Below are 25,625 nucleotides of genomic sequence, written 5' to 3' on the forward strand. Positions count from 1 at the left end.
ATACATTAGAAAAAAAGTTATTTAAAACATGTGAAAAACACAAATAATATATATATATATATATATATATATATATATATCCTTACATGATCATTGTATTGATTCACAGCTATGTCATATTATTCATATGATGCACTAAAATGTTGGTTAGATTAAGAGTATTAAAGTTCATAATTTGACTTTTGGTAAAATGTTATATTCATTGTAATTTTAATTCATACCACTATTTTTCAGTAGTATATAAATAGTTTTTTTTTTCTTAGTTAAATTATTTTATTGTGCCTTTCTTGTTGATGAAAATACATTTATTGTGGTATAGTGAGAAAGTATATACGTTTTCTATATTAACCTATTTATTCGTTAATTATGATATATTTACATAATGGTACGAAAAAATTGATATCGTCGAGCATGGTAAATCCAAAATGTAGACTATGTTTTTTATTCTCTTATTTAGAAAAGCTTAAGTTAACATTAGTGTAGATATTATTAGAAGATTTTTATTATAAATAATTTTAAAATAAATAATAATAATAATAATAATAATAATTGACATTCCGTATATCAAAATCAATTTACAAGTAAAATAAAAAATTTAAAAATTATAGGAGAGAAATTTTACAAATACCCCCTTAACTTACTGAAAATTTGTTTTTTCTTTTATTTTAAAAGTTTTTGTCTGAATTTTTTTTATAAGCAATAACAAATTTGTTCAAAAAGTTAACAGTAATATCTTCAATCAAGACGTGAATCGGTTCTTTTTTCAAAATTTGGTTTTTTTTATTTTCCAAAACAATTTTCAAATTTTTTTAAATTAATTAAAGGTTTAAATTATAATTTAGTTTCCCTAGTTTGTTTAATTTGGTCTTTATTTTGTTCAATATTTAATAAGGTCTTTATTTTCCTAAATTTTGGTCAATTAGATCTTTTCTATATCACATTTAAATTAGTAATGGTTCTTTTGACATGGTACGTAATGTGTCTCATTTTAAATATAAATAAGGAAAATGATATTCTAACTATCAAATTTTGACAACAATCTTTACAACACATTGCAATGTCAATTTGATTTTATAATTTATTTTACCAAGGAGTCATAGGGAAGATGCCACATCATGTTGTAAAAATTGTTGTCAAAATTTGGTTGTTAGAATATCATTTTCTTATAAATAAATATGATCTTTTCTTACATTCGATCTCCTAATATTTTATTCTTTCTCTCACCCCTCAAACCCTATGAGTGGCAATGTGGGTTTGGCCTGATGTGCCGGCCCGCAAAAAAAGAAAAGAAAAAGAGGAACGGGTTGAGATATTGAGTCCATTGGCCCAAATAACCCGTAGTCCGCACGGGTTGGCCCGCGGTTCGCGTGAAAAAAAAATACACTTTTGTATATTAGTTACTTTCTTTTTGAACTTCTACATGAATATTACAAATTTTTGTACGAGTGAAAAATATAAATTTTATGTATTTTTGAATATGTTAAATTTCTTATATGGGTTATTTGGACTTTGTTTGAAATTTATGAATATTATGTGTTATATTTTTATTTGAATTTATGATTAAAATATATTTTTAAATATTTAACTTTTTTTGTAAATACTCGTGGGTACCCGCAGATATTAAAAAAACATATGGATACTTGTATAATAGATACTCACACAAATATAGAAACGAGTACGAAGCAAATATTTATCCAACAGATAGGATACGGAGAAGCTACTCCCCGTACCCTACTTGTCTCGTTAACATTTCTAATGTAAAAATTATCAAAAACAACAATTTAATCTTCTTTCATAATAACAACAAAATATATCAAAAAAATACCATTTTATTATCCTAATAATTCTTATACATAATAGAAAAATAAAAGATAATATATATATATATATATATATATATATATATATATATATATATATAAACAAAACACCATGGACATTCTCCCACCAAGATTAAAGAAAAACATTTGAAAATCATGAATCAAATAAACCATTATATGTACAACCCTAATTTCTTATTAGACCCCCTCAAAGCATTTATAGAAAATCCTAAAAAGAATAATTTAGATGGTTCAATAATATTCCAAATATCATTTTCATATCATATCTTTTAGTGTTATGGTTAATAAAGTTTTTTTGTTGTAGTATTAGCTCTCGGTGCTTCTGCATTCTTGTGAAGTTGATTCAAACCTATTTTTAAAATTTAACCTAGTTTATAGAAGATGATGAGGTTGTTCTAAATTACTCTTCACAAGAAGCTATTATGGCATTGCAAATAGTTAATGGTATAAAGTTTTAACATACCATGTTACAAAGTAACATTTTTTTTTTATATTCTTTTTAATCTAATTACACTACTTTATTTTATTTTATTTTTAAATTATGTTAGGATATTAACGATATTTTAATTTGTTTAAACTGATTGAATATTCTCTCTTTTTTCAACATCACTCATGATTGAACGCGTTTATTTTCGGCCAAGAAATTGTAGGAGCAATAAGTGTTTTGACCAACGTGCATGCATCAGTTCATTCATGCTTCAATAAAATGCACTTCAGCTTCTTCTTTTCTTTTCTTTTTTTTTTCTATTTTTCTGGCTTTGGTCGGCAATAATTGTGGTTGGTATGATTTTTAAATTATAAATAACCTGTTTAAAAAAAGAAAAAAACACACCATAAACATTCGAGTTCATGAATAAAAAACTATAATACATAATTTGTGTTTCGATTGAAAATTTCTACATATATAAGATCACAATATGTTTCACGACTTATCTTATTTCTAAACACAAATAAAAATAATAAAAATATATTACCGTGCAGGAAAAGAGTTGCATTCTAAAAAGTGGGAATAAAAAATAAATATACCAATTTTAGTAGGTTTATTTTCATTTATGAAAAACGTAATCGGAAAAGTAATGAGAAACTAATATGTTAGTATGTTAAAATAGAGTTTGTGTTAATATTCGTAGCTTAAAACTAGTAAGCTAACTTATTAAATCATTATTACTTTAAAAAAAAAAAAACTTTCATGTATTTGTAATTTTTTGAATTGTTTATATAGATGAATTATTTCAGTTGTAATTTTTAGTTTCAGTTATTATATTTTTTTCAAGATATTTTCTGTTATTAATCTTATATTTAAAAAAAATATAATTAAGTAAAAATAGTATCCTAAGCGGATGTATACATTTTTTGGTGATGCTATTTAACGTATTAATGAGAATAACAGAAAAAATAATCTACTATTATTATTTTTGAATTTTTATTTAATAATAAAATAAATATTACAATATTTAAAATAAAGGTTAAATATATTTTTTATTTTGTATACGTATATTTGACTTCACAAATTCGTGAATTTAGTCGTTATATAAATTTAACGGTTAAATAAACTAAATTCACTCCTTTTTAAACAGAGGACAAATTAACTTAAAAGTTCTAAAAGATCACTGATTTCAATTTTAGTGAATGTTGACCAAGCACAAAAATATTTAACCTTAAAATAAAATATATAACATAAAAAAAAGAAATGGAAAGAAATAAGTCAAATATTAAACTTACATTATATAGAAAAACAACAAGAAAAATTAATAAATATTTTTAAAAGATAAAAAGGAATAAATATAAGAAAATATATGTTACCTTTTCTTGAAAATATGATTTCAAATAGCATCTAAAATTTTGTTAGAAGCAAATAAAAATCTTATTTAGTGCTGAATAAAGTAAACAAACTTTTACATAGTAAAATATATATATATATATATATATATATATATATATATATATATATATATATATATATATATATACTTAAAGTCGCAATACATCCATTACTTTTCGGTTTGAGCTGATAAGACAATAAAATTCAAAATGTTAATGATTTTAATATTTTTTTTATACCACATCAAACCATCCATCATAATAAAAAATTAATTAATTTAAATTTTATTCACAAGAAATTATATATTTAAACTAACAATAAAATCTGTATATCAATAAACTAAAACATTCACGGTAAGACAAAAAGATAGACAGATGAAAAAGTAAAACTAAGATGAATATCTGAGTGAATAATATGAGAGATTTAGCATGGCTGAAAAAAGCTTACAGTAGAAAAGCAGTAGCAATTTTGATCTGTGAACAATTCCCATTATTGTAAACAAGCAGTTCCTTGACTCCAATTGAAAAGAGAAAAGGAAAAGATGAGAAACACGAGGGGAAGGTTCAAGGGTTCAACAAGAAGAGAAATAGGACAAAAAAAAGAAGAGACATATTAGTTAACTAGCCATGGGATGGTTAGCAATATACTCAATAGCAAGATTACAGGAATCAATTTTATCAGCTTCCTTGTCTGGGATCTCTAACTTGAACTCCTCTTCAAGAGCCATTACAATTTCCACATTGTCCAAGCTATCCAAACCCAGATCCTTCTGAAAATGGACATCTGGATTTACCTGACCACCAGTACAAACCAGTAAACACAGCAACATGCATGGCATTAGCAATAGCAAAACGGAACAACACTCGGTGCAATCAAATTAAAGAATCCATTGCAGTGAATCAAAAGTGTATTACACAGTTCATATTTTGTTACACCTCTCTCTTATCTCCCACCAAGTGGGGTTTCAGGAAAGCTTGATTTGATTGATCCTCTTTAAATCAAGAATAGATGCACGATTACTTTTTCAGTTCACACATTTCCTCATTTCCAAGACCCTAAGCCCTCTCTCAACCAATAAAGAGAGAGATGAAGAAAATCAACGAAAATTTCAAAAACAAACTTGCCACAATGCCCCCAGCAACCTCCTCACTGTGCTTACAGGATACAATTTGAAGTCCAGAGTTTAGACTCAAGTGGGAAGAAGGACAAGACGAAGGCCATCCTGAACCCGATAAGGAAATTATCTTGAATTTAGAAAAGGATTATTCAAGAAAATGGTATTTTATGGACCAGGATGTTTGGGAAATGAATTATAATTGGGTCAAATATATTTTTAGTGCCTAAACTTGGACGCGAAATTAGAATTCGTCCTTATCTCAAACTTTGATACAATTTGGTCCTCAAACTTAAAAAGTAAATAGATACAATCCTATTAATCCAACTGTGTTAAATATGTTCTATATGTCAAATGGTGTTTGAGGTTGACATTTGAACTGTTCAGACCATTTGACACGTTTAAGTTCAAATGATAGCCTGGAACGCCATTTAACACCTTAAAGATATTTAGCACAATTGAATTAAAATGATTATATCTATTCATTTTTAAAATATAAGAATCTAAATATATCAAAGTTTTAGACAAGGATGAATTCCAATTTCACATCCAAATTTAGGGACTAAAAAACATATTTAACCCATTATAATTCCATAATTTGCTTTGTCTATCAGAACTTATATTTTTAACTCTATTAAGGGAGAGAAAGTTACCTAGAATTCAGCTAAAAACGAGCCAGGATAAAAGATGAAAAACAGAAAAAAGTGCATCAAATCAAGGGGACAGTCTTCCAAATTCCAGTCTGTCACTCCTTGGCACATCAAACTCAAAATGGCTTCATAAAAATGAAAGCCTTTTTCATTTTATTTTCACCTTTTGCCCGGGAATATGTGCTATGTAAAAATAAAAAATGGGGAACTCTAAAAATCTTACCTTGTGTTTGAAAAGGGAAACTCACAATTTCTAAGACATTCAAATACATCGAATTTAAATTGATCTTATTTTAAATTGTTTCATTTTTCAAATGTTTTGCTTGGATAAGGCAATTCAAATTTAGATTAAATAATTTTCTTATTTGGATAAAGTGTTTCAATTTAGCAAGGTCAGACTCATGCAAGGTTGGGCCGAGCCAACCTGGGTTAGAGTCAAGCCAAGTAGACCCAAGCCTCGATTGAGTTGATTCGGTCTAGGCTCAGTTTGAGCCAAGTATGTCGAGCCCTAGGTCCAACAGCATTGGCCTTGGATCAGATTGATCAATGTGATTTGGGCCCAGTTCTAGCTAAGTTAGCCCACTCCCAGATCAAGTCAATTTCATGTCAAGTCAAGCTGAATGTACTCAAGCCTAGTTAACCCAGATTACAAGGACCAAAATATGAATTTGAGAATTTGAGAATAAGAAGAATTTCAAATTCTTATTGATTTGGTGGAATTTGAAATTCTTTAATTTTAAGTAATCCAATTATTCTAATGAAATTCTAGAATTTCAATTTCTTTCAAAATTCCTTATCAAACAACATATTTTGTCATAAAGCATTTCAAATTCTCTAAAAAAATGAATTACCCTCTTAAAATGACTTATCTAAACCCACTATTAGTGAAATTGTCAAAATATTGTTATCATAAGTTATGCTTCATTAAATGAATCTTGTTATCTAAATCAATATTTTGATAAAAAAGTAACACAGAAGCCAAATATCTTACTAGGTAAGGCCTGACACACACCACATAGAGAACAATTCCCCCCAATCCAACCCTTCCCCCACTTCATACTGATATGAATCCTGCGGACCAGGCCACCCATTTAAGAAGATATTGACAGAAATCATAGTCAAATACAGTATAGAAGAAAATTTGAGTTACACCATGCCATAGTCCCATCTAGTTTTTTCTATAACATCAGTCTCAGTAGAACAATCAGCTGAAAACAATAACAGGCACTTCCCCAGAAGGTTATTGAGCTAAATTAATAAACTTTGGGAAGAACCTTTGGGGAATAGATTAGTAATTTGGGAGCTGCATTTTTCACACAACCATATGGTTACTGAACTAGATTTCCAGACTATGGTAAAATCCATTTGGCAAAATAAACGGATCACAATGCACAGTCTCACATAACACAACAAAGCAGAAAAACAAGTCAGATGGTTTCGTTAAATTTTCATATTTTGAGAAGACAGTTTGGTGTCAATAAACAGAATACAGATTTGGAATGTCCATTCCGCATTTTCACACTAACTAAGATTACAATTTACAATCACAACCCAGGTTAGTACTGACCTAAACTCGGGGAACATCAATAGGTTAAATCAGCGTAATAACAATTAAGAAATATAATTTTTCATTTTCGCACTAACAATGACAACAGAATGTAAACACCACCTGGATAGTTACTGATAAAAAAATGTCATATTTCAGGAAGATACAAGATCCTCATAGCTAAATCAACCCCCAAATGTTTAAAGGCAATTAAGAACCCAAACACCACCCAGATTCTAATTGAGCTAAATTTCCAAACTTTCGAAAACCCTTTTGCCCAAATCAATAAAAAAACAAAAGGCCAGCCACATTCATTCCCCATTTCTCAAACAATTGGACAACCCATTAGGTGAAATCAGCAGATCACGATTCAGAATACCCATTTCGAATTTTTCTTATTTGTCAATAGCGATGCAACAAAGGATGGAAGAAATGAAAGTATGGAAGGAAAAGGAAGAGCGAAACCTTGGAAGGATCGACTTTGGGGAAATCTTTGACGACGGCGAGGACTCTTTGGATGACCTCCTCTTTGGTGATATGATCGTCGCCGTGTGATGACATGGCACGCCATGGCTGAAGTTTTGGAACGGCCTGGAGTGGCACACGAATGTGGCGGAGTACGGCGGCCCTCACTGCCATTTCTCTCTCTCTCCTCCTTTCTTTTACAAACAAGTGAAGTGACTCTACCAAAAGCTTGTGTATTTTGGAGCAAATGTAAATAACTAAACCCTGCACCACCTCTTATCACTTCAAACCTATTTTACATAATATTACAACAAATCCAAAATCATAATTTTGGTCCTCTTTCTAATTATGGTGTTTTATATTTTATAAACTTCTTTCAATATAATTGCACTTCATAGTGCTTGTAAAAAGTTATACTTTATACTGTTACATATATAACAGTTGATTTTCTTACAAAACTTATTGTAAGATATATAAATAATATTATATATATATATATAATTCAATTTATGTTATGAGATGGCCTTGACCAGTTCTGCAAAAGTTTTTATTTTCAATTTAAAATGCACCGAATTTTAAGTTTAATCTTTAAACTCATTTAAAAGAAAAATGGTTTTGGCTGCAGTTTAGTGATATGATGTAAGCAAAGGCTTTAAAATAGCATATAACATGTTATTAGATACAAATATCTACGTGATCACTAAATAATAGGTTATGTTGAAATTTTCAAAATTTATATACATCAAAACAACATAAAAAGTTATAGGTTTAAATTGCATTTAATTACAATTGAAAGACGGGTTAAAATACTGCAAGCAAATATTTCTTTATGCTTTGTTTGTTTCTGTAGTGGATTTGATGAATCGAAAAATAATAGATTCCAGGGAAAAGACAGACTATGTGGAGTTATTTGTATTAAGGGAAAAATAATTAAAAATTAAAATAAATAAAATGTTTTCAAAGTTTATAAATAATTTGATAAATGTGGTAAATAAGAAAATAATAGATTAAATATATTTATTGATATTAAATATATTCCATATTAATTTAATAATATATAATTAAATTAATTAATTAGATACTTTTTTAACATTAATTATTAAATATTAAATTAGTTTATTTTATAAGATATTAAAATTAAAATTATTTATTTATAATTATAATATTATTCATTTTAATTATTTATTGTTATAAATATCATGTACATTTCTTGTGTGTACAATTTTTTAAATATACGTGATATTATATTAGTATGTGATGATAATGTAATGTTATTAAATTAATATATAAAATAAAATTATATTTATTAAAAATAAAGTGAAATATATCAGAAAAGATGAGAGAATAATTGTTGATAAATAGAAAAAAAAGTAGAGAGATAGACAATTTAAAAAAAAAAGTTTGTAAAAATAACGATCAATTCTAAAAGATTTAATAAATAATTATATTTTAAAGAGTGAAAATTGGTATTTTGAAATATAGACAAAAAAGAAGATATTTCTATAATTTAATATAAAAAATTCAAAATGGAAAATTAAAATTGAGAGAAAAATTAAACCATGAAAATTTTATCGTTTTTCATAATTTAACATCTTTTTAACCCTCGATTTTAACACGGATTTCTCTCCATATTATCTTTCCAGACTCAGAAACAAACAGATCCTTAAGAAGGGATAATTTAGTATTATATCTCCTTTTCTATAACTAACTACTCATTTATAGAATATAATAAATATTATTAGTTATGGTTTTAAAATTATCAACTAACGTTCTGCGAATAACGTTAAAAGGAGTAATCCAATTCCATCTAATAATTCTATTTGTCAATATAGATATTTTCAATGTTTTATTTTAAATGCATCTTACTAAAATATTTCTTAAATGTCAAAAAGTCAATGTTAACTCCACAATTGTATATCAATCTGCTTCTTGTAAATATAATTTCATATTAAAAAACATCTATTCATTCTTAAAAATTATTTTCATCTTACTATATAAAGTAAACATTAATCATTAATTCTCTAAGTAGATTAGAAGGTTTTATTTTTTAACCTCAACGAGGAAGATCTTAATCTGTGTGCCCCCAAAACAGTGTTTCTGGTTTGGTGATTCTGTTGTTATTTTCTCCAAACAGGTTTTAACGTGGTCTTCATAGCTTCTTCCACTGTAACGTGCGATTGAGAATTGCCATTCCCACACCTAAACCTTTGAATCTTATTCTATTCATTTAATGACTTTTATGACAACTTACTCTCTCATGTTCACTCATTCATCGTAAAAATGTTCCCTTCCACCCTCTTCTAATCGCTGAACCTTTCTCTCTCTTCACCTCTTCCCTCGTCGCCCCCAACCTTCTTCGCTGCTTCTCAACAACATGACGGGTACCTCTTTCTCCTTTTTCGATCAAAGTCTCATACTTGATAGAAAATAATATATGGGTTTTGCTTCAATCATGATTTTCTGTTATTGGTTTCATGTTTTTTCTTGATTGAGTCGTCATGGCCAATGGGTATGCAGTTCTTTTTCTTTTCTTTTTTTCTTTTTTTTGATGTCATGTGTACCTCTGATTGGTCCCAAATTTGTTATCTTTTCCGGGTTTCATGTGTGATTGTGTATGTATGACTGAGAGTTGGTATCTGCAGTTTCGGTTGGCTTTTTGGTTTCTTTTATACGTTTATTAAGATACTTTTACATCACCATTGATGTTTTCACATCCAATTACTTCACAGGTTAGTATTAAGATCTTTTTTGTGTGTTGAAAAAAAAGTGGTGGAATGAAGATAATTGGTTTAGTAGTTTTAGGGAAATTATCAAGGAGAAGATGAGAGTTTGTTTAGAATCCTTATCACTTGTCGTGGTGACTCAGGTTGCCGTTAAATTAATTAGTATAAAGTTCCAAATTAATTGTATAATATCACTTAGACTTTGATTTTTAATTGAGTTCAATGATGTTGTATATATAATCCATGTAGTTGATCTCAGTTAGTGAAATAAGGTTAGTGGTTGACAATTTCAATTTCAATATCATGGAAATCTATTGTGGATTAAGTTTGGAGTTAGTTTTCTATGTATGAAAGATTTGATTTGCTTTGTCTTTATTAGCATATATGCTATAAAATCATTCTTCCATGTGGATGAACATTGATATACCCATATTCAACTATTAACATTGAGTTTAAATGGGATTGTCTTTTTCATTTGATGTTCTAGAGGTTCTCTAAAAGTACTTAATGAAAACCTAACTTTAATGTTGCATCAAATTACAGACAATGAAGAACCGATGATTGCACGTGGAACAATGTCTGAATTAGCATTTAACAAGTATAAGCGATGGCAATGGTGGTTTCTGGTGGCACTCAGCATAGGCTTTCTTATCATAGGCCAATCTGCTGCTGTTATCCTTGGAAGATTTTATTATGATCAAGGTGGAAATAGTAAATGGATGGCTACTCTAGTTCAAACTGTTGCCTTCCCACTCTTGTTCATTCCATTATGTACAATTCGTTCACCTGAAGAGGCTTCAACTTCTGTTTCACCTTCCATCAAATTTATAGTGTTGATATATTTTGTTCTAGGAGTCTTAATTGCTGCCGACAATATGATGTACTCCACTGGATTGTTGTACCTCTCGGCTTCTACATACTCGCTGATTTGTGCATCACAATTAGCCTTTAATGCAGTTTTCTCATATTTTATCAATGCTCAAAAGTTCACAGCTTTGATTATAAACTCCACAGTGATTCTCACTTTCTCTGCTTCACTCCTTGCTATTAACGAAGACTCACACGAACCATCAGGTCTTTCCAAGGGAAAGTACCTTATTGGTTTCCTATGTACCCTTGGAGCTTCTGCAGGGTACTCTCTTTTGCTTTCCCTCATGCAACTGACATTTGAGAAGGTTCTGAAGAAGGAAACTTTTTCTGTTGTTTTGGAAATGCAAATCTACACTTCTCTTGTAGCCACTAGTGCTGCTGTGATAGGCCTATTTGCAAGTGGTGAATGGCGTACTATGCATGGAGAAATGGAGGGTTTTGGGAAAGGACAGGTTGCTTATGTAATGACTTTGGTTTGGACTGCAATAGCATGGCAGGTATGTTCTGTCGGTGTTGTTGGCTTGATCTTCCTAGTATCTTCTCTCTACTCCAATGTTATCAGCACTGTCTCTTTAGCTGTTACTCCTATTGCTGCTGTTATAGTTTTTCATGATAAGATGAATGGGGTGAAGATAATTTCTATGCTTTTGGCTCTCTGGGGTTTTGCCTCTTACATCTATCAGAACTATCTTGATGATGCAAAGGCAAGACGTGCACAAGCTGTGCCTAAGCCTCAGAATGATTCTGCTTGTTGAGATCATTGAATTTGGCCATATCTTTGCTTTAGTACCTTTTTTTTTTTTCTCTTTTTATGCTTTGATTCCTTCAGTATAGCGTTTAGTAGCTTAGGTTTTATTTCTACTCATTCTCACTGAAAGTGAGATGGTACAGTTAAGGAGGTTTATTGGTTATTCTATAGATTATAGATTATTGTTCTTTTGATGGCTTTGTGAACTGTGATAAGTTGAAAATATCCCCTGTAGAAGTTGAAAATAATTATTGGTTATTTCAAATTGGATATAAGTTTTCTTTGCTTTTTTCTAATTATTGTCCAACTTCTTAATCTGTCATATCCAATTAATTGCTAAATACTTGAGTTCTACAAGGTTCTCTTTATGAATCAAATCTCTTTGTGATGATATAATCAACATACTGATAGATGATAATAGTCTATCTTGATTTCAATACTATGTTACTATTTTGAAAGTTTTTAATAATTTTTTTTCCTACAAATAGAACAATCTAGCTTCTTCTTCTTCTTTTTTCTGCCCTTGTCAACTTCATTTTAAATGATTCAAATTTATCCAAAATTAGTTTCTTTTCTTTTCTTTTCTTTTTTTGGTTTGTCTTCTGGAATACATGACGTTAAGAAGGCAGTAAATAATGCTTTTATGAAAGTTGCTATGGTATATGCAAGGTTCGGATTACGTGGTAAAATAATTAAGCATTTGTAAAATGTAATTTACACGAAATAAATATTTGTTAACAGAAAATAGTTCTTAATCCTAATATAATTTCTTTGAAAAAATTATTCTTAGATACAAAATATAGTATATTTAAGTATGTATTTAAAAATTTGTGTACCCATATTCAAATGAATCCATCTAACTAAAATATAGTATATTTAAGTATGTATTCAATGAATCCATCCAACTGGCTGGAAGTGCGTGTGAGACGATACGCGATAGTCAAATTCATTACATATTATTCATCGAACAATTTAACTCATCATAAATTATTATGAGAAACCTAAAATTATGTATCATTTATAAAATTAATAAAATTATATACTTGATAATAACAAATAATATAATTTATTGATTAATATTAATTTATAATAATAATAAATAGAAAATAATAATTTTATATAAATACAAAACTATTTATATATTTTATGCTTCTCGGTATTAAAGGCTACGACGACAAAGATATTATTTCCACTAGCCCGTTTAAGCAATTCTAAAGGTCCTTAATAGGAAAAACTATATATAATAGACTATGTAATCCAAAATGTATTTTTAAATTGTGAAATATATAATATATTCTAAATTATACAATTTAAAATATATTTGTTATCTTGAATTGTATAATCTAAAATGTATTTTCAGATTATGTAATTATATAATATGAAATATTTTCTTGTACAATCTAAAACTCATTTTTTATCTTAAACTGTATTATAAATCACACAAATTGAAATATATTTTTTACTTTTCTGTTTCTGAAATTAAGAATAATTTATACTTTTCCTACACCCATAGGGAGGTGGTAAAAGAAATATTTTCTTATCCGCGAATGAGCCCATGAAGATGCAATTGCATGAGGTTATATTTATTATGAATCAGGATGAATGTGTTGTCGAAATCCAAAAAGAGAAAAGCAAGGTCCAATCTTCAATGCACATTTGTGGTCTTAGTTGCCGGATTCGGGTCTTTCTTCCTACACCTCCAAGCATTTTTTCTGCACCTCCAAAAAATCTTTAAATTCTCAAAATGCCCTTTGACCATTTAAAGAAACGCATGGACATCACACCCCCAAAAATATTTCCGGATGTCGACTTCCGGAAGTCAAAATATATGACTTCCGGAAGTCAAAAATCATCATCGAAAGTTGACTTCCGGAAATCAAAAATTATCACCGGAAGTCAAAAATCATCACCAGAAGTCAACTTCCGGAAGTCAAAAATCATCACCGGAAGTCGACTTCCGGAAATCAAAAATCATCACCGGAAATCGACTCCCGGAAGTCAAAAAACATTACGGAAGTCGACTTCTGTATATAAAAAAAATATATTTTTTATTTAATTTAATTTTTTAAAATACGTATACAAAATTATAAAACATTTAAATTTAAAAAAGATTACTTTAAAAAATAAAAAAATAATAAATAATAAAATTACTAAATAAAAAATTGAAAAACAAAATTGAAAAATAATTTAAATTCAAATAATAAAACTTTAAATAATTTAAAAATGAAAAAAAAAATATATATATATATATATATATATACAAACGGAAGTCGAGGGTATTAAAAATTATAAAATATATATATTTTATAAAGTTTTATTATTTTAATTTAAATTATTTTTGAATTTTATTTTTACTTTTACTTATTTTATTAATATTATTATAATTATTTTATTTATATATTTCATGTATATTATTTTATATTTTATTTGAATTTTTTAATTTTGCTTAAAATTTAAATATTTAATTTTAATCAAATTTTTAAAATTTTTTCAATTATATATTTTTTTATATTTTTAAATTTAAATTTATTTTTATATAATTTATTAAAAATTTAATAAAAATAAAAAAGAATTAAAAAAATTATATTTGAAATAACATATATAAATAATCAAATTTAAAATAAATTATATATCACTAGGATTCGATTTTCAAGAATATTCCTATTTTTTTTATTTTAAATTTGATTATTTATATATTATTTATATATGTTATTTTAAATATCATTTTTTTAATTCTTTTGTATTTTTATTACATTTTTAATAAATTATATAAAAATAAATTTAAATTTAAAAATATAAAAAAATATACAATTAAAAAAAATTAAAATTTGATTAAAATTAAATATTTATATTTTAAACAAAATTAAATAATTCAAATAAAATATAAAATAATATACATGAAATATATAAATAAAATAATTATAATAATATCAATAAAATATGTAAAAGTAAAAATAAAATTAAAAAATAATTTAAATTAAAATAATAAAACTTTATAAAATATATATGTTTTATAATTTTTAATATCGGAAGTCGACTTCCGTTTGTATATATATACGGAAGTCCGACTTCCGGTTTATATATATATATATATATATATATATTTTTTTTTTTTCTCATTTTTAAATTATTTAAAATTTTATTAGTTGAATTTAAATTATTTTTTAATTTTGTTTTTCAATTTTTTATTTAGTATTTTTATTATTTATTTTTTTTTATTTTTTAAAGTAATCTTTTCTAAATTTAAATGTTTTATAATTTTATATACGTATTTTAAAAAATTAAATAAAATAAAATATATAATTTTTTTATATACGGAAGTCGACTTCCGTAATATACTTTGACTTCCGGAAGTTGACTTTCAGTGATGATTTTTGACTTTCAGAAGTCGTCTTCCGGTGATGATTTTTGACTTCCAGAAGTCGACTTTCGGTGATGATTTTTGATTTTCGGAAGTTGACTTTCGGTGATATATTTTGACTTTCGAAAGTCATATATTTTGACTTCCGAAAGTCTACATAATTTTGGGGGTGTGGTGTCTGCGGAGTTTGTTAAATGGTCAAAGGTCTTATAGGAATTTAAAGAAAGTTTGGAAGTGTAGAAGAAATTTTGGAGGTGCAGGAAGAAAGACCCCATTTGTGGTCCAATCTTCAATGCACTTTTTTTTTTGGCTTTGTAGTCACTCGATCTTGGTTTTTTTTTTTTGGGCTTGGCTTTAATTAGAGATTGTATTTTGTGGCATTCCTTAAGCGTTGATATTTTATGCTACTCGATTGTGGTTCTTCTCATGCATTGCACATGTTAGAAATTATATATCGAATATTTAAATATATTTTTTGTTCTCATTTTTATAGTATTTGTTGTTAATGGTTTTTATTTTTACCAAATGTTTAAAATGGTCATCATTTTTGTAGTGTTTGTTGCGGATGGTCCTCAATTTTATCAAATGGTCCTCATTTTCGCAATTCGTGTTTAATTTAGTTCTTTTTTTTAATACACCCTAGTACAATGTAATACAAACAGTATCACCTGTACAATGTTCCGTTACTGATTTAAACGGTGTCACAAAAAAGAACTAAATTAAACACAAATTACGAAAATGAGGACCATTTGACAAAAATGAGGATCATCCGCAACAAACACTATGAAAATGAGGATCATTATAAACATTTGGTAAGAATGAAGATCATCTGCAACAAACACTACGGAAATGAAGATGAAAAAGATATTTAAACCTATATTGAATTATAACATGGACAAAATTAATATCTCTTATTTTAAATTATATTTATCATTATTATTTAAATTTTAATATCTATTTTTTAAATTTTTAATTAGCTTTCAATTATTTAAGAAAAGCAAAATTCATTAATCTCAAAATTAATTACCAAAAGAAACAGAATTTATTTCTATTTCAAAAATAACCGCGTTGCACAATTCTAGTTTGTAATTAAATAACATAGAATTGAAATTAATTTAATTTCCTTCGTCAGTTTCTTGATCACACAAAAATCCCTAACTTCCCTCTGATTCATCTCCATCTTTCGCTTCTGATCTTCGGCGTCAGTAGTCCTCCGCAACCGTGCTATTCGCGTAGCTCCTACTCCGCATCGGTGCTCATCGCAGGTAAGTTGTGTCTGAATCACTGTTATTTTACTTTCCCATAAAGATTGATGCTTTCCTCGAGAATCCATTACTTCCTTCTTTATCTCGTTCGAGTTTTGACAGTTTGTTTTTACTCTTCACTTCCCCTTAATATCACTAGTTTCCCTATCCTCTGTATCAAATATATTTAGCTCTGTATTAATTATATTTAAGGAGAAATAATTACCTCTCTTATGTATATGACTGTGAGTTTAACTGTAGTGATATTCCATTATGTTTCGGAAATATTGAATTAGGTGATGCTGAGTTTTTTATATGTCATCTAAAAATGGTTTTAATTTGAACATAACCTGCCAATGTGAAAGTTCTATATTGTAGGGATTGTAATGTTGTAAAAAATCACATTACGTTTCTCTTAATGTAAAAGAAGTGGTTCTGTAGTTGCTCATATCTCACTAGGCCCATTTATGTGCATTCTCTATTCAAGGAGAAAGAATGACAATCTGGCAGCAGGGGAATGAGAATTTTGTTATTAGAGTGAATATAGGGAAAGAGGTGGAGAGAGTAGGAAGACATTATTTGACTGGAGAGAGAGGAGGGAAACCTTTGATATAGTTCTAACACTAGAGGAATTGTGCTCTTAGGTACTTTATGACAATTGTATATTACACTCCAATATACTATCACTAGTTTTTATTAAGAAGAAGTGACATTAAACAATGGTGGAGGTACACCCAGCACACAAGTTCGTGCAGTGGTGGTATTGAAATCATGTTTTCTTATTCAATCAGATGATGCTAACTGATAACTAGAAAGTGTGGTTTTATAAAAATGGTAGCAATAAATGTGTGCTTAATTTTGATCAAATGAATGTATCTATTCTCCTTGGTGGTCGTCTTGTGTGACAAGTGGAGTTGCTGGAGTAAGGGCAATCTATTGATGGGAAGTCTTTCTTTCATTTAGACCATATTGCAGACCCTTCTTTTAAGAACCAAGACAACTGAATGTGGTTGTTTTGGGGCTGTTGGGGAAACAGGGCTACCATTACTATTCATAATGGCTTTGGTTGTTATGGGTATTTTTACTGTAATTGGGACATTCTACAGTTTATTGGTAGTTAAAATTATCCTTTGAAATTAAATATTGAAAAGTTATGCATTCAGATCAAGGAATTATCTATCCTCTTTGATATGATAGGAGAAAAATTAGCATTAAAAATGGCAAAAGAAAAACTAAGAAAAATATGAATATTTAAAAATGATAAAAAATATTTTCAATTTTTATACGGGTTAGTGAGTCAATCCATTTTATTAGCTCACCATAAAGTGAGCCGGGTTGGACTCACTCATTTTTAACCTAACCCATGGGGAGCCAACCCAAATCACCCCTAACATTTTGTCTTCCTTCTTATCATTTGGTTGAGTGCCATAGCATTAAGCAAACAGCAAAATTTTCAGTGTTCAGTGTTAGATTTGGCGATTTTGCAGACAAATGGATGCTACCCAGTTGCCCAACATAAAAAAATGGATTGTGATGTATCCTGTTTACATCAATTCCAAAAAAACAATGGCAGAAGGAAGACGCATCGCAGTCGCCAAAGCTTGCGAAAACCCTACTTGTGCTGAAATCGGTGATTGTTGTAGCTACCTCAAGCTTCCTTTTGCAATTGAGGTTTGTTAACTTTGGATATTTTACAATCTCTATTTAACCTCAGCGAAATTTAGTAATATATGGAAAATTGCAGATCGACAAGGCGTACCCTCGCGATTTCATGCAAAGAGGGCGCGTGAGGGTGTTGCTAAAGAAGGAGGATGAGACACTTATTAATCCCTCTATCTCGTCACGTAAGATTTATTTTTTCAACCCATATGAATTTCTGTCAGTATGTTGCTTTGAATCAGATCTGGCTATGGTGGTATCCGGGTAGTGCAGTTATACTTGGAATTAATATTTTCAAAACTCATACTTTGGTAGTCGTTGGCATAGAAGAATTGTTTATGACAGACATCCAAGTCATGTTGATCATTTGCATTACATCTATTTCTATGTTTCAACTAACTATGTTGAGAATAAAAAAATCACATCTAGGATGTAAAGGTTATTACTGTTAGCTTCAGAAAATCATTTTAAATCACATTGTAAAATGTAAGACTATATATGTTAGCGGATTGATTTTGAACAAATTGTTTCTCAATTTCAAATTGTCTATTAGTTTTCCAATGACCTTATGTTCCAAATAGTAGGTTACTGAAAATACCGAATGGAAGGCACAATTCTTGAAGAACTTGAACCTATCTCACTTAGGTTCTTGTACTCCAAGCCAAAAATGAGAGAAATGGAGAGAAAAGTGAAAATTTTGTTTTCTTTTTTCTGCAGAATGAAAAGTTGTACTAGAAGTCACGAATCTAAGCTACACATTTCCTAACTCTCCTAAACCAACTAATCAATTATAGTTAACTGTTCCACTTCCTACAACTACCAATCAGCAAATAGATTGTTTATTGTAAAAGGCCATGAATAATGTGTTGTATGTGATGACTAATTCAGAATTGAACAAGAAGGATTTAAGAAAAAATTTCTATAACATTGATGGTCTTGCTTTTTTTTATGAATGGACTGTGGAGGAGAATGGAGCAAATTCAGATTCGGATGCTTCAAATGTAGACATCTTAGCTAAAGTTGGAGAACATGTTAGTGGTGCTTCACCTATGGGCGATTTGGAGGTTCCTTCAATTACTTATAATGATGTAGGAGGTGGAGATGACATTAATGAATATGAAGATCATGAGCACGAGGATGACTATTTTGATTTTAATATGAATGATTTCCTTGGATAGTTTCTTTGCCTTAAATAACTGAATTTTTTAGTTATTATAAGTAATTTTACCACATGTGATTCTGCTTATAGTTGTGCTATGTATGGAACCTTAATATTTATGATTAATTTTCATATGCTCAATACTGGTCGAGCTACAATCTTTTGTCCACCATCGGATACTCCTACTACTATTACTATCCTTTCGTAATATCTGTTAACTGCTATTACAACTATTACTGCTTCATTTCTGGTTTTACTGTTTTTGGATGATGTTAATGAATAACGATGATATTTTTTGTAATGCATGTTTGGAAACGGTTACTCCTTTGAATGTCTCTGACATTACAAATGCCATTTCGTTGTTATTTTTTTGGTTGTAATCATCATGTGTCAAATTGATGAGAAAATTATCTTCTTGTAATTGGATAAAAACTATGACTATCAAAAATCTAATGTTTTCATTTTGGGCGTGCTTGTTTTGCAGGAAAGCAACTGATGTTACGGGTTGCAGAGATGGTGCCTAGGCATCATGGAAGAACCAAGAAGCAAGAGACTGCATCAACATCAACTACTGGACCTTCCCACAAATCTGGAAAGGGTGGCAAAAAGAGGAGATAATTTATGTTTCAAACGTTGTTGTACATGTTTGAGTGTTTTGTCTGATGTACTTTCTATGATATGACCAAATTAAAAAATTTCCAACTGTAACATCTGTCTCTAAACTTTAGCACAATTTAGGCATTCCTACACTTGGGTCTCTATTTTGCTTATTGGACAATTTTTTTTTCATAGCCTTCATTTGGGAGGGATGGGAGACCTTGAAGTTGCTAAGGGGTTACTTCAACAATAAATTTTTTGATGTGATTTATTTGAATACTTACTCTATTTGATATTAAACAGGACAAGATACTATTCGTATTTTGTATGCTTCTCGGTACCAAAGGCTACAACAAAGGTATTATTATTTCCACTAGCCCATTTAAGCAATTTTCAAGGCACTTTATAGGAAAAAAATATAGTAAAAACTTGAGCCATTTTTCTTCCTGCACCCCTAATAACTTTTAGTAAATAGTATTTACAAGCACCTGCAGGTAAGTTTTGTAAAGTGTAAAATCTTGGCATGTTAAAAAAAATGAAAAAACATTTTTTTTTTCAACTAACACTGCATATAGGAAGAGTGGTGGGTGTGAATGAAAAAGACTTGGGTTTGTTCAAAGAGTCATCAGAATTTTTGATAATTACTTTTTTCACCATATTTATAGCGTGAAATTCAATAACATACAATGGACTACAATGGACTATGTAATCCCAAATGTATTTACAGATAATATAATTTAAAATACATTTTCAAATTGTGAAATATATAAATATATTCTAAACTATAATTTAAAAAAAAGTTAGGTCCAATCTTGAATGCACATTTGTGGTCTTAGTTGTCATATGTTGACAACAAATGAAGTTTTTAATGTTTAATACACATTCCCATCATTACATATATTTTTTGTGTTAAAGTCCCCATTCTCAACCTTGCAATTATTTTTCTGACTTCTCTCATCAACTTCTTATAATTATATTGATGTGACACTTTCTAATACTACCCATTGTCATAAAGTATAATTATATTATGATTACATCAAATAACATTTTTTTACACTGAATACCACGGATAATAATTTTTTTTCTTTCAAATGAGCTCATTATCATTACGTGTTGTTTCATATAAGAATTTTGTTGTTACTATCAACCAGGTTAACGTATACATTGGTGTAGGATACTTCTTTGTTTTCAATCGTCTTTTTTTTTTTTTTCTTTTTAATCAGATATTTAAATCTAGAAGTTTTGGGAATTTTAAAATATGCCTAATTATTATATTTGTGTAATATGTTTATTTTCGGCGACAAAATTATTTTTACTATTTTTTTTTTACATTTAATTTCACAAGTTAAACATGGTGTAGTGAAAAAAAATATAAAGTATCATTTTCTTTTCATTTTCATCTGCAAAACTCACCGTATTTTTTTGTCAATTTACACAAATTACGTTATTAATGTTTGGATCATATGTATATATGAAATTAAGATTTTTTTTTTTACTAAATTAGTGTATTTTTTTCTAATTTATTAAAATAGATAATTAAAAAAAATTACAAATATGGTTAACGTGTACTATCTTGACATGATTTCATTATAAAAAGATTGTTTTAAGATAATACAACTTTAATACAAAACATTTTTAAGCTGAAGTCATATAAGGTAACAGGACTTTAGTTAAGTGTATTTTAAACTGAGATTAAGTCAAGGTAATATAACTTTAAATAAGATTTGGTAGAAATTGCCTTAAGATGGCACAACTTCAACTTAAAATGCATTGAATTAAAATTGTTTCATATTGACATGACTTTTCACAATAAAATCATGTTAACACGACTTATTCACAATAGATACGATTTGTCACTGTAAAGTTTTTAAAGTTATAATTTTAGTAAATTTAAAAAGAAAAACATTTTTGTAAAAAGAACTATGAAATTAGTGTTTGTAGAAAAAATATTATTTATAGTCTCTCATAAGTTTATATTTAAAAAAGAAAACGATAACTAAACATTATATTCCTGAAAAACTTTTATATCTATTATTTTTCTTTGAAATGTTGAAACGTTTATTCAAATTTCAGACTAATTACATGTATACAATTTTTATTTTAAGAAAAAATACATAATTTTATTCAAAATTTAACATATGTAAACAATATTTTTATATTGCAATTGGCTTGCAGTAATCAAATAAGAAAAAAAAATATAGTTATATCATAAACTCTTGGAGTTAATATTTAGTTTTGCTAATTGCTTTAAATTGAGTTGAGTGAATTTTTGGCGGAATGAGAAGTGGTTGCAATCCATCGGTTCTAAAGTAAGAAGTTGTTTTCATTTACCTTTTTACAGGATGAGAATAAGTGGTTGAAATTGACCAACTACGACATTAAATAAGGGTTTAAATATCTTTTTGGTTCTCATTTTCGTAGTGTTTATTGCGATGGTCATCGTTTTGACAGAAGGTTTAAAATGGTCATCATTTCTACCGAATGTTTAAAATGGTCCTCATTTTCGCAATTCGTGTTTTATTTGGTCATTTCCTGTAACACCGTTTAAATTATTAACAGAGCATGGTACAGGTGGCACTTTGTATTAGGGTGTGTTACGTGTAATGTCCATATGGCTAATTAATGTTAATTACTCAATTTAGGGGAAATTTTACAATTAGGGAAATTTCTTCATCTTCGTCTTTCTTGAGCTCGGATTATTTGTAGAGGAAGCCGCTAATACTTGTCATTTCATCATTGGATTGCATTTGCGCTGTTCATTTCAATTTTTCAGTTAATCAGTTAATCTTCTTCTTCATGCAATCTCATCATATAGGTATGTTACGGTCCCAATCTTCTTCCTTGACCTCTGGTTGTAAGTTTGAGGCAACCGTGTTCGTGCATTGTTGGTGGTTCAACGAGAAATGGATTAACCCCGATTTGTAGCTGCGGAGAGATGACAACTTTGAGGATGGCAAGAACTCCAAAGAAGATTGGTAGAAAATTTTGGGTACAATATGTTTTTATTTTTGTGTTAATAATAAATTAGTTTTAATTTTCGATTTATTGATTTACAGAGTGGTGGTTCCAATAATGTGGGCTGCAATTTTTTCAAATGGTGGTGTTGATGAAAATGATGTTATCATCATGACACAAATGAGGCAGATTAATGATTGTATTATTCGTACTGTTATTGTGTGTAATCTTTTAAAGTCCAATCTGTAAAATTGAAATGAAGAGCGCAACTGCAATTTAATGATGAAATGGCCAGTATTAGCTGCTTCCTCTGCAAATCCGAGCTCAAGAAAGACGAAGATGAAGAAATTTCCTAATTTCAAAATTTTTCCTAAATGAAAAAATTAATGTTAATTACCACACTTGTACAATACACATAATATACTCTACTACAACCAGTGCCACCTGTACAATGCTCCGTTAATGATTTAAACGGCGTTACAAAAAAGGACCAAATAAAACACGAATTACGAAAATGATGATCATTTTAAACATTCGGTAGAAATGAGAACCATTTTAAACATTTTGTCAAATTGAGGACCATCCACAACAAACACTACAAAAATGAGGACCAAAAAGGTATTTATGCCTTAAATAAGAGACAATCATAAATTACTTTACAATCTTAAAACCAACTACTTAACTAAAATTTGTTTAATAAATTATAAAATTACGACATATAGATAAAATTTTTATGTTTTAACATAAAACCAATACTCCAATCACTTTTATCACATTATATGATTAACAATGGTTTTTTCCCCTCAAGATACCATTTAATATCATTTTTGTGTCTCCATATTCATTTTTCGTGGTAAAAATACGAGATAAAGTTATAATTATAACTTTGAATGAATTTTATTTAAATATAGGATCGCAAATTTGAATTAATAGAAAAAAAAATCTAGCACTTAACATTTAGAAGAAGAAGGAATAATTAGAAAGGGGTAGTTATAGAGTTGAAAAATGAAAAAAAAAAAAAGTTAAATATGTTTTCAAACTATTCAAACTAATTGACTTAACCTTAGACTATTATTGTTAGTAACAAAAACATATAGAATGGATAATCACTGAAAAACCTTCGATTCAAAATAGTTGAAAGAACTTTTTACTATAATTGTTAGTAACAAAGAAAAAAGTATTGAAAGATTTACAAAAAAATCTAAATAAGGAAATAGATAATTCTTATTTCCTAAAATGAAAAGAAGATTCCAGAAATAAATTATATAACTTTTAGGATAAAATGCAGGCCCAGTTGGATTATTTTATTGTAAAATATAATCAAGTTTCACTAATATTTTAGTTGAGTTAGATTAGAATGAAGAAAAACCTGAAAACAATTATGAATTATCTTAATAGGCAATAAAATAAAATAAAAATAACAATTTAGTTATAGATAATATTATTTACTAAGTGTTTATATACAATAAATTCTTATAGATTTATTTATTTTAGTGAAGAATTCAAAATGGTTTGTTTTCATAATATGTCGTTTTGATGAAAAACTAAAGAAATTTATTTTTTCAGAGTAATTTAACTATTTAAAATTAAATAACTTAAAATTTTATTTTTAAATTAGAATTTTAAGTTATTCATGTTTTCTCCTCTACAAATCTATGTTTCTAAGTTTTATATTTTGTATTTAGGGTTTTTTTTTCATGATGTTTTTTAAACTTATACCATACATGAATTTCTTTATTCGATTGCCATCAAATGGAAGCTACTTTGCATTATATTAGTTGGGTTGTTTTTTGGTTAATGTTACTGGAATTGTTTTTTTGCCAATGAAAATTATAATTATTTCTTGATATAGTACAAATTTTATAATTAACAATGACATGACTATTTCCATATGTCTATTGTATTTTTATTGACATCAATAAAATAAAATAATTTTTTCAGTTAATGTAAATTAGAAATTTTCAAACAACGTTAATAGAAATTATTTTTCAATCAATGTTGATAATATCATATTTTGATGGAAGACAACAACATTTTTTTGTTGACATGTTTTGCGATTAATTTTATTAATTTATTCATATTTTTATATTCTTAATATTATTTTTTTCATCTAAAATAGTTATAATTTTCTAATTGTTGACAAGGAAAAAGTTCATTTATCTTTCAGTATAAAGTGAATTTGAAAATTTTTTTAATAACAAATTATAAAAAATAGGTCAAAAATCTTGACCAACAACGTTAAAGGAAAAACGTTGATCTAGTCAAAACAATTAGAACTGATATATTAACTAAAAATATGTACCTACAGAGTTTTATACTGATGAAATACCAATTGAATTTTACACTATAAATTCCCCTACAATTACAATGAGATAAACTCATATTTTTAAAACATTGTAAAACCTCATCTTACAAATATATTAGTCATTGTTTAAAATATTATTATTATTATTTCTTAAAATAATTTTACTTAAGTAAGTAATTTATTGTATGTATTCACTAATAAGGTCTAATTAATAAATGAACTTGAGTCACAGAATAGGATCCCTTCGTACCATCATCACTTTTAAAACAAAAAAATTGAAACCATAATGTAATATGGAATTGGAATGATGTAATATGTGAAATATAGAATTATAACTCGAGTCAATTATATAAGTATAAATTGTGAGAATATATATATATATATATAAAATATAGAGAGTTTAAACCTTTTAAAGTTAATAAACTAAAATTTACAATAATAAGAGGATTTGATAAATAGAAGAAGTTAAATATATTTTAATCTATAAATTTTGACTTTGAAATTCATTTCTATTCTAAACTTTAATATAATTTAATATAATTTAGTTTCCAATATTTAAAATTGAA

At 27.9% G+C, this 25,625-nt stretch overlaps 3 protein-coding genes across 4 annotated transcripts; 2 read left to right on the top strand and 1 right to left on the bottom strand.

Annotated features, from left to right (window-relative positions):
* Positions 1-4,065: 4,065 nt before the first annotated feature.
* MTACP-1 (mitochondrial acyl carrier protein 1) lies at positions 4,066-7,726 on the bottom strand. Its single transcript, XM_028073743.2, has 2 exons — positions 7,439-7,726; positions 4,066-4,456 (listed from the first exon to the last, which is right to left on the bottom strand). The coding sequence occupies exons 1-2, from the start codon at positions 7,610-7,612 to the stop codon at positions 4,280-4,282; spliced, it is 351 nt and encodes a 116-aa protein (XP_027929544.1). The 5' UTR covers positions 7,613-7,726; the 3' UTR covers positions 4,066-4,279.
* A 1,820-nt stretch (positions 7,727-9,546) lies between these two features.
* On the top strand, positions 9,547-12,075 carry LOC114183150 (putative purine permease 11). Its single transcript, XM_028070057.2, has 2 exons — positions 9,547-9,819; positions 10,705-12,075. Exons 1-2 carry the CDS (start codon positions 9,813-9,815, stop codon positions 11,784-11,786), a joined length of 1,089 nt encoding a protein of 362 aa, XP_027925858.2. The 5' UTR covers positions 9,547-9,812; the 3' UTR covers positions 11,787-12,075.
* Positions 12,076-16,176: 4,101 nt separating this feature from the next.
* On the top strand, positions 16,177-20,099 carry LOC114183252 (signal recognition particle 19 kDa protein-like). Of its 2 annotated transcripts, none has more exons than XM_028070190.2 (4): positions 16,177-16,405; positions 17,872-18,055; positions 18,129-18,228; positions 19,687-20,099. In XM_028070190.2, the coding sequence occupies exons 2-4, from the start codon at positions 17,876-17,878 to the stop codon at positions 19,818-19,820; spliced, it is 414 nt and encodes a 137-aa protein (XP_027925991.2). In that variant the 5' UTR covers positions 16,177-16,405; positions 17,872-17,875; the 3' UTR covers positions 19,821-20,099. The 2 variants fall into 2 exon arrangements, with proteins under 2 accessions (XP_027925991.2, XP_085529140.1); XM_085673014.1 differs by having other exon boundaries at positions 16,256-16,405; positions 17,842-18,055.
* Positions 20,100-25,625: the final 5,526 nt, after the last annotated feature.

Source organism: Vigna unguiculata, chromosome 5 (assembly GCF_037176805.1).
Source record: "Vigna unguiculata cultivar grain cowpea cultivar isolate G323 ecotype 2 chromosome 5, ASM3717680v1, whole genome shotgun sequence".
In the NCBI taxonomy this organism is placed as follows: domain Eukaryota; kingdom Viridiplantae; phylum Streptophyta; class Magnoliopsida; order Fabales; family Fabaceae; genus Vigna; species Vigna unguiculata.